The sequence below is a fragment of the Martes martes genome (genome assembly GCF_963455335.1).
Source record: "Martes martes genome assembly, chromosome: 2".
NCBI classification, from domain to species: Eukaryota; Metazoa; Chordata; class Mammalia; order Carnivora; family Mustelidae; genus Martes; species Martes martes.
Window position 1 is genome coordinate 182,751,416 of NC_137889.1, and position 16,053 is coordinate 182,767,468.

Sequence of the window (16,053 nt, forward strand, 5' to 3'; positions counted from 1 at the left end):
TATCGCAGAAAGAATTCCAATTTATTGGAAATGTGCCTTAATCTTAAAATAGTCTCCTACAGGGGCACCTGGGTGGCTCAGTCAATTAAGCATCTGCCTATGGCTCAGGTCAAGATCCCGTGGTCTTGGAATCGAGCCCACACTAGGCTCCCTGCTCAGCAGGGAGTCTGCTCCTCCCTGCAACTTGTATGCTCTCTCAAATAAATAAAATCTAAAAAAAAAAAAAAAAAAAAAAGTCTGCTACAGTGAACTGCATCTAAAAGTGAGCAAAGCCCTCCAAAAAGCCTTTTTCTCTATCTTCAAAAGTTTGTGTTGAGGATACTGAACATTACCTTTCAAAAAGTATGGAACTCTGTCTTTTGAGTTGACAATCATCAGACTGTAACTTATATTAGATCACAATAAGTAGGAGACAACATTACAAGTTTTGTGCCTCAGCTCCCTCATGCCTTTAAGAAATATTTAAAATATTGTATTTTATCCTAACAAAAGTTATTTATACTTTTGGGTAAACATTACATTGTCAACACTGAAAGGATTTCTATTAAATGCAAATAATAGATACAAACACAGAAGGCAGAATAACAGGAAATAAAATCACAGAACTAAGAGACAAAGTATTTGGCTTTATCGCTCAATGAAATATGAGATCTGAATACTTACTAATGTTTCTGACATAGTAGATATTACTAATTTCATGAAAATATCCCTTTAAAATGTTAAGAAATACTCATTCAGTAACTTGAGATTAATGAACCAATAATTGAAAGTATGTCTAAACATTTACATTTTTTTTTTTTTTTAAGATTTTATTTATTTATTTGACAGGCAGAGATCACAAGTAGGCAGAGAGGTAGGCAGAGAGAGGGAGAAGCAGGCTCCTTGCTGAGCAGTGAGCCTGATGCGGGACTTGATCCCAGGACCCTGAGATCATGACCTGAGCCGAAGGCAGAAGCTTAACCCTCTGAGCCACCCAGGCGCCCAGTCTAAACATTTACATTAAAAAATCTGCTAACTTTCAGAACAAATGTTGATAAAAACTATTACAACTACAGATAATATTTAAGCACGTTACATGATCATATGTTGCTGAATGTCAAGATTATAATGTTTAGGTAATTTACAATATTGTCAATATACTTGTACAGGTGTCATAAAATGGCTAAAATTATATATGTATAATTTAAACAATAACCATATAAGACAAAGATATTTTTAGAAAACCATTTTTACCTATTGTTGACTATCATTATTTGAAATACTGCTACATCAAGGTATATTTAACCAGACAAAACAGTTTGGATTATTTTTACCACTACCTACTATTTTTAATGTGTTTGAGACACTGAATGAATGCAGTCATAAATTCCAAGTTGAGAAGTTATAATCAAAAGTAACTTAGTGTCACTTTTGTTACGCCTCTCCTTTCTCCTGCTAATTTCTATATTCAGGCCTCCTTCAGGACTCAACCCCAGCAACAATTCTTCCAGAAAGTTTTCCTTCACTTCCTCAGGCTGCATTAGAGGTCCATCTAATGTGCTCACATATCAGCCTACATACCTTGAGCACAGACTATATAATACCGCATTGTAGTTCTAGGTCATTCCTTCTAGATGTAATAAAGTCTCATAGTATATGTGTATTTGTATAGTATATGTGTATTTGTATAGTATATGTGTATTTGTGCTGGCACCTGCAATAACTCAAGTATCTCAATAAATGTCCCATATTTAAATGAATGAATATGTGAATAAAATTATCTGAGTCTTCCAACAGTCACAGGAAGAACAAATAGAAGAACTTTATTTCATTGTTAGTATCATTCTGTCTTTAATGTCTCCCAGTGGGGGTGTTATAGCATATAAACCAGGATAATTCCTTGTTGCACAAAACTGTCCTGCATCCTGAAAGACAACTAGCATCCCTGGCCCTTGTCTATTAAGGGCCAGTGATACTCCACAATCACCAACAATCAGAAATATCCCCCAGACATTATAAATGCCAACAGGTGACATTCACTGCATTAAAAGTATATATTTTTTAAAATCTCTATTAGCTTAAAAACAATTTATCATTTTAAAATATTTAACTGAAACAAACAAACAAAAAATACCTGGGACATGCCTTGTGGAATTGGTAAATTTGCAGCTTGAGACATCGCTGGCTGTGTTAACGACTGACCAACAGATTGGGAATTTATGGACTAGGAAGCAAAACAAAAAATAGCACTGGAGTGACAACTATTCCCATCCATCAGTACTTCCACCAGAAATAGCACCATGGTATCTTTATAACTGAACTACAATTTGCCTCATAACACTTTTAGTGGAGTACAGGCATGCGTATCACCCCCTCTACATTGGATGTGCCCATTCCCTATTTATCCTTTCATCTTCTAAGTCATCTGCCACATTACCTTGCATGGGCTCTTAATAAAAATTAAATGGACATAACTGAAGGTGAGTGGTATTCGAAATTAGATGTGAAATGGCTCTAAATTATTAACTTTCCTTAAGTAAAAGAAATATCTAACATTTTACCTGGAAAATAATCAAAAGGAATATGTCTGAGAATGATTTCACAAAAAGAGAAAGATCTCAAGTATTATTTATCAACAGCAAGTCTGATCTTTATAAAAAAGGGTAATGAATTAATGAATTTCTAAAAATTTACATGATTCCCCCCCCCTCTTATAATAAATCCTTATTCAGACAAGTACTACCTAGATAAAGTTTACCTGACTACTGAATGATGCCCTCCTCGATGCCATCTTTTCATGAGCCGGTAAATGCGGTCTGGGAGGAGTGCTTGTGTCCGTTGGGATCTTTGTTGGTGTTGCTGAGGTTAGTCAACAAAAATGAAACAGTGTTAGTACTTTACAAAATATAATTTGCAAAGATAAATCTCAAGATGGATTCAATAAATTAAAAATAAACTTTCAATTATTTTTCTACATTATTTCATAAAAGTGAAGTCTATGACAATAAGAGGATTCATTTTAATTACTTCTTTCTTAAGGACAAAGAATATATCTGAAATAGGAAAACTTTATATTTAAAAACAGTTACTACTCCTAGAGCTCAACAGTAAAAAAAAAAAAAACAAAAATAATAATTCCATTTAAAAATGGCCTACAGACAAAAAGACATTTCTTCAAGAAGATACACAAATAGCCAGCTAGAATATGAAATGTTCAAGGTCACTCACCATCAGGGAAATGCAAATCAAAACCACAATGAGACACAACTTCACCTGTGACAAGATGGCTATTATAAAAAAACAAGAAGTGTTGCTGAGAATGTAAAGAAACTGGAACCCCTCCACACTTAAAATTGGTGGAGCCACTGTGGGAAACCGTAATGGAAGTTTCTAAAAAAATTAAAACAGAACTACCACATGTGATTCAGCAATTCCACTTCTGGGTATTTATCCAAAAGAACTGAAATTAGGATCTCGGAGAGATATTAGCACTCCTATGTTCACGGCAGCACTATTCTCCATTATGGCTGCAGAGTGATCTCATACTATTCTTAATAGCCAAGATGTGGAAACAATCAAAATGTGTACTGAGAGATGAATGGAAAAACAAAGTGTGGTAATATATATACAATGAAATACTACTCAACCTTTAAAAAGAATGAAATTTTGCAAGATAAGACAAAATGCATCAATCCTGAGGACATTATGCTATGTGGAAAAAGCCAGTGAATGAAAGACAAGTACTGCATGACTCCCTCCTATGAGGTATTTAAAATAGAGAAATTCACTGAATCTGAGTAGAATGGTGACTGACAAGGACCGGGGGGATAAGGAAAATAAAAAGTTAATAATCAATGGGCGTAATGTTGCCATTAAGTACAAAAAATAAGCTCTAGAGATCTGTACTACAACACTGTATCTATAGCCAACAATAATGTACTGTAAGCTTGAAGACTTAATAGGATAGATCTCACTTGAAGTATTCATACCACAGTAAAATAAAATGTATAAAAAGAGAAACATAGCTACAAAGGAAAAACTTTTTCCCCTAAGATTTAAGAAATTCTATGTTTAACACCTCTTTAATGTTTTACCTATGGTGTTCAGTGGTTCCAACAACCTCCTTTTCTTTACATGGTTGTAATACCCTGGGAAATTAAACTGCTAAACCCTTTAAACAAAAGAAGGTTACTAATCCAATGATAATTATGCAAGTCTTCATTAAAAATTAAGAATTAAAAATAACATTCAGGAGTTAGTCCAAGATGGCAGAGGACTAGGAAACCTTAGTTCTTTCTGGCCCCAGGAATTCAGCTAGACAGCTATCAACTCATTCTGAACACCTGTGAACTCAACCACAGATCTAAGAAAAGAAAAGCTGCAACTCTACAAATAGCAAAGCGACCACTCTCTGCAAGACAGGAGGTGCAGAGAAGGGAAGCTGAGGCCATATGTCTGAAGATGAACTAAGTACGGGGGAGGGAGCCTCCAAAAGCCGGCTACTGGAAAGTGATACAGCAGCGGAGTGCAAAATCAGAACTTTTAGAAGCCTGCTCAGGTGAGAGACGTCTCCGCATGAAAGGTGCTCAGGTGGCGGAAGCAGGACCGAATACTAAGTGGGATGGTGTGGTCTCAGGATCCCCAGGGTCACAGGAAGACTGGGACTGCCTGAGTGTGGACGAGCTTCCAGGCATCAGAGCAGGGAAGCTGGCTATCATCAGTGAGCCCAGGAGTCGGCTCCCACCTCGGGGTTGCCATATACTGCAAACAACAGCGAGACCACCCCCCTCCAGGAGTGGCATGAGGATGTGCCACAGAAGTCTTCAGGGTTTGGAGACTCAAAATGGGGTTACGTGACTGAAACAGAAATGCTGGGTCACAGGCCAGGTGAGCAGAAACAAGGGATACTGTAGGGATTGACTGCTTTTCCCTGAGGGTGCACTCAGCGGTGTGGCACTGAGCTCTCTGCTCCACTGGTTATTGGGAAGACACCAACCTCATACTCATCCTCTAACGCAGCATGGAAAACCTTCAGGGAACAAAAGCCACAGGGAGCAATCAGGCACAGATTACTTAGCCTGGCCCCTGGCAAGGGCGGTACCATTATTCCACCTGGGGCAAACGCACTTAAGAATCAGTACAAGAGGCCCCTCCCCCAGAAGGTCGGCAAGACCAAGTTTACTGATCACAGAGAACTGCAAAACTCAAACACTAGGGGGAGACAGTTTATATAATAAACGGTCTTCTTCCCATGATTCTTTAATTTTTCAAAATTAACTCTTTTTCCTCTTTCCTCTTTCAACCAATTTTTACTTATGAACTTTTTTTTTTTTAAAGATTTTATTTATTTATTTGTCAGAGAGAGAGAGCGAGAGCAAGCACTGGCAGACAGAGGCAGAGGGAGAAGCGGGCTTCCCGCCGAGCAAGGAGCCCGATGTGGGACTCGATCCCAGGATGCTGGGATCATGATCCGAGCTGAAGGCAGCTGCTTAACCAACTGAGCCACCCAGGCGTCCCTTTACTTATGAACTTCTTAGTAATCTTTTTAACTTTCATTTTTACATTTACATTCAATCCTCTCATTGTATTTAATTTTATTTTTGTATATAAGTTTTTCTTTCTTTACAATTTTGGGATGCAGTTTACTTTAACAAACAGACGAAAACACACCTAGAATCTAGTGTATGGCTCTATTCTCTTCACCTATTTGATCATATTCTTTTTCCTCCTTTCTCCTTTTTTGGTAAAAGTCTTTAATTTTCATCTTTACAGTTACATTCTATCCTTTCAATGTATTTAAAATTTTACTTTTGTACATATATGTTATTCTTTCTTTATAATATTGACAGATAGTTTCTTCTAACAAACCAAAATACACTCAGGATAAAGTGTATTGTTCTGTTCTGTTTACCTGTTTACATTCCTTCTTTTTCTCTTTTTTTTTTTGGTATTTTAACTATCATTTTTACAGTTACATTCTATCCTTTCATTGTACCTAATTTTATTTGTGTACATATTTTTTTTCTTTACAATTTCCAGATCTAGTTTTCCTTTTTTTTTTTTTAAGATTTTATTTATTTATTTGACACAGAGCGAGAAAGATCACAAGTAGGCAGAGAGGCAGGCAGTGAGAGAGGAAAAGCAGGTTCCCTGCTGAGCAGAGAGCCTGATGTAGGGCTCGATTCCAGGACCCTGAGATCATGACCTGAGCCGAAGGCAGAGGCTTAACCCACTGAGCCACCCAGGCACCCCCAGATCTAGTTTTCTAATAAACAGACCAAAATACACACAGCATCCAGTGTATTGCTCTTTTCTGTTTACTGTCTGATTGTACTTTTTTTTTTTTTTTTTTTAATTCAGTCTTGGGTCTTTTCTGATTTGTTCTGTGCATATTTCTCTGGGGTCATTGTTGCCATTTTAGTATTTTATTCTCTCTTTCATCTATTCTTTGGATAGAATGACAAGATGTAAACAATCACCTCAAAAAAGAGAGTAACAGGTAGTACTGACTACCAGGGACCTAATCAATATGAAAAGTAAGACTCAGAACTAGAGTTCAGAATAACAACTATAAAGACACAATACATAAAGATATATTAAAAAGTCTACTAATGAGATGAAATAAAAAATGGAGGCCCTAACTGCTAGGATAAATGAGGCAGAAGAGAAATAGTGATACAGAAGACAAAATAATGGCATATAAAGAAGCTAAGAGATAAACAACTACTGGATTATAAGGGGAGAATTTAAGAGGTAAGTGATAGCATAAAACAAAACAGTATTAGAATAATTGGGATCCCAGAAGAGGAGGACGGCAGGGGGAGGGTGCAGAAAGCATAATGGAGCAAATTATAGTGGAGAACAGGTCCATAACCTACAAAGGCAGAAACAATAGACTGGCAACAGACCTACCCAGAGACCTGACAGACCAGAAAGGACTGGCATAACACATTTGGGGTGCTAAATGAAAAAAATATGCAGCCAAGAATACATTATCCAGCTAGGATGTCATTCAAAATAGAAGGAGACATAAAAAGCTTCCAGGACAAAGAGAAACTAAAAGAATTTGTGATCACTAAACAAGCTTTGCAAAAAAAAAAATTAAAAAGGATCCTTTAAGCGAATACAGAGCCCAAAAGAAACACAGACCAGAAAGGAACAGAGACAATATACAGTAACAGTAACTTTACAGGCAATACAATGGCACTAAATCCACATCTTTCAGTAGTTACTCTGAAGGTAAATGGGCTAAATGTCCTAATCAAAAGAGATAGGGTACCAGAATAAATTAAAAAAAAAAAAAAAAAAAAGGAAACTTTCAGAAAGCAACCTTAAAACAGGTACCTGGGTGACTTAATTGGTTAAGTGTCTACCTTCTGCTCAGGTCATGATCTCAGGATCCTGGGATCAAGCCTCTCATCAGGTTTCCTGCTCAGTGGGGAATCTGCTTCTCCATCTCCCTCTGCCCCTCCCCCCAAGTCATGCACTGGCTCACTCCCTTTCTCTCTCTAAATAAATAAATAAAATCTTAAAAAACAAAACAAACAAAAAAGCCAACTTAAAGAACACTGACTGGTTCTACCAGTAAAAAAGTTTTGTTTTTTTGAGGAACGATTAAAAGCAACTTAACAATACCAATACTACTACCTAATATTTTATACACTATTTTATAAACTTAATTCTTTGTTCAATGTGAGCAACATGGCTTTTGCTCATTAGAAAGGATAGTATATTTCAGAAAAGTATAAATTTATCATTTTGAAGTAGCATTTTACCCATCTTCCCACCCACCTCCCCTCTGACAACAAACCATGCTCTTTTCTATATTTAAGAGTCTGGCTTTTTGTCTTCTTCTGTTAATTTGTTTTGTTTCTTAAATTGGTGAAGGAGATTAAGAGCGCATTTATCATCGTAATGAGCAGTATGTATAGAATTATGTCATTATATTATACACCTGAAGCTAATATAATATTATAATACTATAAGTCATTATATTGTACACCTGATAATATAATATAAAGCTAATATAATATTATATTATAAGTCATTATATTGTACACCTGAAGCTAATATAACACTGTACGTTAATATAATATAATGTAATATAACACTGTACGTTATACTTCAACTAAAAAAATAATAAATTTAAAAAGAGTGTTTCTAACTTTTTAACGTATGCAATGCTACATTAAACCTTTTCACATAAAAAAATAAAGTAGCATTTGATGAAAAATGCTGACACCAGTAACACAATTCAGAAGCACTCTCTTGAGACAGAGTGCTTTCAAGTTAGGGTACTCACAGGAAGGGTCTGAGACCGCTGTGTGAGATGATTTTCTCGAACTCCGGGAGGAAGCAGAAGGGGTTGGGCTGTGATCAAACCTTTCCAAGGCTTCCTTTAGACTGACTGTGTTTATACGATTATCAGACCCAGAATCTTGGCTCTAAGGAGACAGAGTAAAATGTTTTCCTGTAGTTCAGTTCAGAGATCCCTAATTAGCAATACAGCCTGCTAACCCTTTTCCTCCCCAAAATCAGTTTTTACCCACAACAAGGCAAAGGTACCTATATAATATTTACCTGTGTAATATTAGGTAAAGAAATAAAAATTTTTCTATTGCCAGAAAATTTTGGCTTCATTCTCTACAGAAACAGATGCAGAAGAAAGAAGCTGGACTCTTAACTCACACCACATACAAAAATTAAGTTAAATGGATCAAAAATCTAAACGTAAGAACTAAAACTATCAAACTTTTAGGAGAAAAGGGGAAAAGCTTTATGACACTGGACTGGGCAATGACTTCTTGGATGTGACACTGAAAGCATAGGCAGCAAAGGTACATCAAACACTATAAACAGAGTAGAAAGACAGCCTGCCCATGGGATGGGAGATAACATTTGCAAACCACATATCTGATAAGGGATTAACACCCAGAATATACAAAGAACCCTACAGTTCAACAGATCTAGAAAATTAGATCTGGGGGTGCCTGGGTGGCTCAGTGGGTTAAGCCTCTGCCTTCGGCTCAGGTCATGATCTCGGGGTCCTGGGATCGAGCCCTGCATCAGGCTCTCTGCTCAGCAGGGAGCCTGCTTTCCCTCTCTCTCTGCCTGCCTTTCCGCCTACTTGTGATCTCTCTCTCTGTCAAGTAAATAAATAAAATCTTTTAAAAAAATCCAAATTTAAAAACAAAGTTACAAAGACATTTCTCCCAAGAAGATATATTAATGGCCAATAAAACACACTGAAAAGATCTCAATGTCAGTAATCATTAAGGTAATGCATATCAAAGCCATGAGATATATATTACTTCAAACCCATCAGGATGAATATTACTTAAAACCAAAAAAACCCAGTGCTGACAAGGATAAATTGGAACCTTTGCCACTGCTGGTGGGAATATAAAATAGTGAACCTACTATAGAAAACAGTATGACAGTTCCTCAAAAAATTAAGTATAAAATTACTACATGATTCAGTAACTCCATTTCTAGGTATACACTCAAAAGAATTGAAAACAGAGACTCAAACAAGTATTTGTACACCCATGTTCATAGCGGAATGATTCACAATAGCCAAAAGATGTACGCAACCCAAGTGTCCATCACTAGATGATGGATAAACAAAATGGGGTCTTTTAAGTGGTGGCTCTTTTCTATCTCATAACAGAGCCTGCTCTGGAAAGGAACAACAGTCCTCCTACTGCTCTTTCCAGAACGCTTCCCTTTCCTTCTTCCCAAAACTCCCAGCCAGAATTTCACATTATCACTATATGACTAACTCTCATTGCTATGGTCAGTCATCTACTGACCTTGTGGCCACTCCTCACTAAGCACCTGAATTCAAATTTCTGCTCCTGGCTCTGTCTTATCCTCACTAATTCCTATTTCCACAGTTACCAGTATCAGTATTAATTCCCATGTTCAACATCATGAGTTCTCTCTCCCTTGATGCCTTGATCTTGATTTCTACCTGTCCTCAGTCACTCATTCCGTTGTCATTACCAGTAAGAATAACCCTTCCATAATCTCAATTTCAAACACCCTCCTCTCTGACCAGCATCTTCCATATTTCCTACTCATTTCTCTTTAGTATCTCAACTCCAATAACCCTTTAGTGGGACAAAAAAATACATTGATTCTACCACATTTTCACAATCACTCTCTCACTTTGTCTTCTCTCTTTACCCAGCTTAAATTCATGGTTAATCATCATAACCACACCCTTAGGGGTATCATCAACTCTCCTGCTCCTATCTCCCTTCACCACACTCCCCTGGAAAAATCCCAGGGGACTGCTGGTTAAGCCAAATTCTTAATCTATTCTAAACACGGCTGAAGAAATACAACATGGTGACTGTTCTCTCTTTAAATTAATGGCCAAGAACCTCAAGTGGGCCCTTAATCCTGCCTGCCAGACTAAAATTACCTTGTCTGTTCACTTTCCTCCTCTCTTAGCAACAATTTAATCCTTGTTCCCCTCTTCTCAAACCTCCAACAAGTCCTGTCCTAACCTCACTCTTAGCTGGTTCCTCTGCTTCCTGTTTGACTGAAGAGTACAGCTTTAGACTCCTATCATTATATCAATCTACCTAGCAGCATCTGTACTCATATATTCTGCCTTTCTTCATGTCACCCACAGATCAGAGATCAGCAGACACTCTCTGTGAGGGTCAGAGAGTCAGTATCATGGACTTTGAGGGCCACACAGTCTCTGCTGCAACCATTCAACTCTGCTGTTGCAGCACAAAAGCAACCATAGGCCATATACGAATAACTGAGTGCGGCTGTGGAATTGGAGGCTATAATTTTCATGTGGCACAAACACTATTCTTCTTTTTTTTTTCCCAATCACTTAAGAACATGTGGAAAACGTATTTTTAGCTTGTAGGTGTTACAAAACCAGGCAGAGGACCAGATTTGGCCTAAAGGTCATAGTTTGCTTCTCTCACTGAATAATTTTTCCACTAGCTAAGCCCTGTGTGTCCACTATGGACCGGACCCCATCCTCTCTCATCTGTTCAAGAACATGCTCTAGCATTTCTACCTCTGTCTCTATCAGTAATTTTTCTCTCTCCAACAGAGCATTCTCATCAGTATACAAACATGCTATTATTTCTCCCACCTTAAAAAGCAAAAACTTCTTTTAAGCCTACTTCTTCTTCCTACTACTGCACGACTCCTCCCCTTTGTAGGAAAACCTTTCCTCCTTGCTAAATCCCCTTATCCCAGAAAACTCTCTCTTAAGCCGACCCTAGTTAGGCTTTCACTCATATTATTATTCCACCCAATCTGCTCTTATTGATCAACGAATACATGTTGTTAAACTCAGTGCTCAATTCTCAGTGCTCATCTAATTTAATCTACTGTCGGTGACTCCGACAAAGCTAACTGTTCACTCCTCATGGACACACTTTTTCCTGGCTTCTAAGACAACTCAGTTTCCTGGTTTTATTCACACTTCACTGGATATTTCCCTTGAGTCTCCTTCATGTCTTAATGATGGAGTGCCCTAGTACTTAGCCTTCATCATCCTCCCTCTCTCTCTCTCCACTCATTCCCTGGTGAGCACATTTAGATTCATGACCTTCAAATCCAACCACACATTAAAGTTTCTCAAAAACATGTGTCAAATGGACCTCTTCTCTAATCTCCAAGAGGACTGTGGCAGTAAGAGTAAACAGAGCTGAAGTGACATGGGCAGAGTACATTCTGGAAGTAGGGCTAGTTGAATTTACTAAGGATTGGACACTGGGATAAGAGAAAACAAAGCAAGGAGGAATGACCTCTATATTACTTTAATTTCTATAACTGTCCTCCTTCATTTCAAGGAACCCTAGATTTAAGCGCTTTTCTCGGAAAATGTATTTCACTAAAACATACTGGATCATCTTCCACTAAGCATACAAAGCCTCTCTGAAAAAATTCTTTCACGTGGGATCTGTGACTGCCGAGCACTTCTCTGGGTTATTCACTGATGTATTCTGAGCATCTGGAGCTATGTCCAGTACTTCCTGGCACATGGAAAGAGTTCTTAATAAGGGCTTTTGAAAAACTGAGTATCTCCCACACTGACCCTGGCAATGCTGCCTATTTAACTCACTTTTTGTACAGATGCTTAATTCTTTTCATTCCACTTATTTTCTGCACATCAAAAGTAACTGTTGTGGGCAGCTTCTGACCTAGCTCACAATGATCCGCACTTCCTGGTAGTTGCCACCTTGTATAATCCCTCCCCTAGAGACTGAACCTAGTGATTTGCTTCTAATGAACAAAACAGATAGAAGGGATGGGCTATTACTTCTGTGAATAGGTTACAAAAGACTCTGACTTCCATTTTGCAGCTGGTGTCTCTCCCTGGATCTTCTTATCTTTATTTGCTCGGATGGAAACAGCTACCTGGAAAGGAACTGAAGGTTGTCTCTGGCCATTAGCCAGCAATAAATCAAGGCCCTCAGTCCAACTGCTGCTAAGGAACCCCATCCTTCCAACAAGCACTGAGGAAGCTTAGAAACAGATTCTGCCCCAGGGGAACCTTGAGTTGACTGTGGCCCCCACTGACACCTTGATTACAGCCTTGTGAGAGACCCTGGCCCTCGAAGCAGAGGGCCCATCTAAACTGCCTAGATCTCTGACCCAGAGAAACTATGAGATAATAAATGTGTATTATTTTATATCATTAAGTTTTGTTATACAGCAATAAGTAACTAATATACAAAACTTCCACCTGGTATTAATGAAAAGAGAAACCACAGTTTAAATTCTGACTACAACTCCAAGCCATGTGTCTTTAGGGGAGACTCCCCCCACTGAAAGCCTCAGTTTCAACATTTTCAAAATGGGGGTATTACCTATGAGATAAAGATGTCTGAGGAATAAATGACTCTTCATGCTTCATATGAAGAACTAGCCAGAGCCTTGCACATTGCAGGAGCTTAGTAAATGGTAGTTTAAATCCGAGATAATATGTCTCTCACTAAATAGGAGGCCCTTCAAATCTTTTTTAGAAGCAGAAAAGATTTTAAAATATTAAATTTAAAATAAAAATAAACAGTAAAATATAATTTATACCCCTGTCACAGTGAGGCAATGAAATATTTGAAAAATACTTTTCTTATATTGAGTCTTGCCTTTCATTGGAAAGAAAGAATTTTTTTAAAAACTTTAAAATACATACTTTGTCAGCAGCTGTCTCAGGTAGAGACTCTTCAATGCCAAGTTCTCGTCGTCTTTCAGCCCTAACTTCTGCATAACTACAAATGGAAAAAAAATAGAATTTTCGTGCTTAATCATTCATTTAAAATACTGCAGAGATGTGTTCCGTGTTTGTTATGTGTCTTATTTGTTCATCACAGATTCCACAGTATTTGCTATGCACTACCCAAACCTAGAACCCATCTATAGTGTTCTATCTTAACCTAGGTATCTCAGAAGTTTTATATGCTACTGTAAATGATCTGTGACTACACAGTACTTAAGAGGAATTAAATAAAGGAAAAGTATGCTTATCTATTCCAGTACTCCTTTTACATGATGGACTTTGGTACATAAAAGACAGTTACAGCTTCTGCTCTAAACTATGACATTCATGTCACGAATTATACATGTATATTACCTCCATTCTATCTCCATATAATGCCTTTAATAATGCATTGAAAACATGTATCAAAAATCAGGAGAAAGACCACTGTAGTTCTTAACAAGTTATGCCTAAAAATTACATTGCCAAACTATCAGTGTTTCTGTAACTCAGAAATGCTATAAAAGGATTATTACCTTACTACGGTGTGAGTACAAACAATAAACTCTGGCCTTGAATTCCACTGATGATAAGTGATGTAATAATGAGTCTGAAGCCAAATCCACTGTTGTCCCTTGGTGAGAAACCTATAATAACATGATTTGCCTTTCCCATATTGCATTACTAAGAAGAAAAGAGAAAAAATTTATTGATTCATATCATTAGCTATGAATCTGGTTTTTAGCCAAAGCTATCCTTTATATTTAAATCTATATACACAATTCTTCTGGCTTTTCAATAACATATTTATCAGTTGTAAGAAAATGTTATTCTACAGAGATTATTCTACCGGCCTTAAGCTTAAGGTCCCAAGCAATTAACAGATCTTCCACGGTGCCCAACTTAGAGTCAGTGCTAATCTCAGAAACCTGTCACACACTATACATTTCCAAATACTTAAGAATGAAGCAGTCACATATTGGCTTCCTCCTACTAACATGGACTAAAGGATAACAGCAATAAATAATCCCATTTGAGGTTTTTCCCCCAACAGGTACCCTGGCAGGGACAGCATCTTTGGAGCATTTAATTACAAACTTAAATGAAAATTAGAATAAGTTAATTGTTTAAAGTAACTGGTAAGTACAGTATTACTCAAAACATTCTCTGTAGATTATAAGTTCTGAAGTCTTGTAACAGATACTAAGCAAAAAAAAAAAAAAAGAGAGTTCTATAGTTAAATTAATTTGGGAAGCACTGTTAAATAGTTTTATTTAGTTTTTCTTTTTAAAACTTTGAGTATGTTAATTTATGTCATGATTCTGGGTGGTAGGGATTGATTATGAAGTGTTTCCCAGTTTTCCTTGACCATAAAATCTGTTTTTAATGGACTGGCGTTCTGTGAAACAAACCTCAGGAAATGCTGGTCAGGAATCAATCAATCTCTCCCTCTCTCTCTCCATGAGGAAACCGAGGTCTACAAACTCAATTCCTTGTCCAAAATTACCCAGTTAGTTAAGAGAAGTGTCCGATCTTGTCAATACATCATAGAGCTTAGTGCCCCTATCACTGGGAGTGAATAATATTCCTTTTGTGCTGAAATAACTTTACTGTGAAATCTTCCATTTAGTTGATGCTGTTATGTAACATGGTTTATTTTTCATATAGAGGCTTACTAGACCAGCCTAAGACATCATGAAAATATCTTAAATATCTAATTAAGCTTTAGAGGACACATCAAGACGGTAGGATTTGGGGAGGAGAATCAGAGAAGCAAATAAAACACACTTCTGAAACAAAAAAAGAACAGCATGTGGTAAAGGGTCTAGGTTCTAATCCTGCCTCTGCCACTAATGAGCTGTGGGATTGTCAATAAATTACTTGGCCTTCCTATACCTCGGTTTACTCATGGAGATAACAATAATATCTACTATCTAGAACTCTGGTAATGAATAACAGAGGTAACATACATAAATTGTTTAGAATTGTGTTGGCTAGGCACAACGAGATGCTACTGTTCCTGCTGCTAATAACCATAACACAGCAGGTAACATTAAGCACTCACTGTGGCTTTCTAAGAGTTTCTTTAAATGTGTACTCGCCTCCTGGGCAGACTTACATGCCTGGATATCAAAACTAATGAAGTAAGGTTACAATATTTTGACATATACAATTTTCAAAGGAATCTACTTCTCTTACTCCGGATATAGAACTTATACACTTCAAAAACAAGGTTCATTAGATGCCATATTATAAACCTGTACTTACTACTATAGATTAAAATACATAAAACAGAAACAAGTTTAAGTCTGATCTACAATTCCTACTGGATTGGCTATAAAGTAAAATCTTCCAAAAAAGGAAATCTTCCAGTATTTTTTTAAAAAAATACAAAAATGGTTATAAGTCTGCATTTTACCACCCTCTATTAATACACTATTTAGTTGACCGGAAGCAGTTATTATCACCAGAAATATTAAAATCTACTTACAATGCTCATGACACTTTGCCAAATTTTCTAGGTCATCCACATGATAGTAATCATAGCCTGATGTTCCCAGAACTTCAAATGGCAAATATCCTATTATAGGTGGTGCCCTAAATTAAAAAACAACCAATATTATAACTTTTCCACAATAAGAAATACTTCAACTAGAAATCAGTTTTTGGGGGGCACATGGCTCAGTTGGTTGAGCATCTGCCTTTGGCTCAGGTCATGATCCTGGGGTCTGGGGACCAAGCCTGTGTTGGGCTCCTTAGTGGGGAGCCTGGTTTTCCTTCTCCCTCTGACCCTCTCCCACTGCTTGCACTCTTGCTTGATCTCTCTCTCTCAG

At 37.3% G+C, this 16,053-nt stretch overlaps 1 protein-coding gene across 1 annotated transcript in view; it reads right to left on the bottom strand.

Moving 5' to 3' along the window:
- CLOCK (clock circadian regulator) overlaps positions 1-16,053 on the bottom strand; it is a 131,832-nt gene that overhangs the window by 12,909 nt on the left and 102,870 nt on the right. Inside the window, exons 13-18 of the mRNA XM_080796704.1 lie at positions 15,711-15,817; positions 13,756-13,903; positions 13,157-13,232; positions 8,282-8,423; positions 2,738-2,838; positions 2,114-2,203 (exon numbers count right to left, since the gene is read on the bottom strand). Of these exons, the coding sequence (XP_080652830.1) occupies positions 2,114-2,203; positions 2,738-2,838; positions 8,282-8,423; positions 13,157-13,232; positions 13,756-13,903; positions 15,711-15,817 (664 nt within the window). The remainder of the gene's footprint in view (positions 1-2,113; positions 2,204-2,737; positions 2,839-8,281; positions 8,424-13,156; positions 13,233-13,755; positions 13,904-15,710; positions 15,818-16,053) is intronic.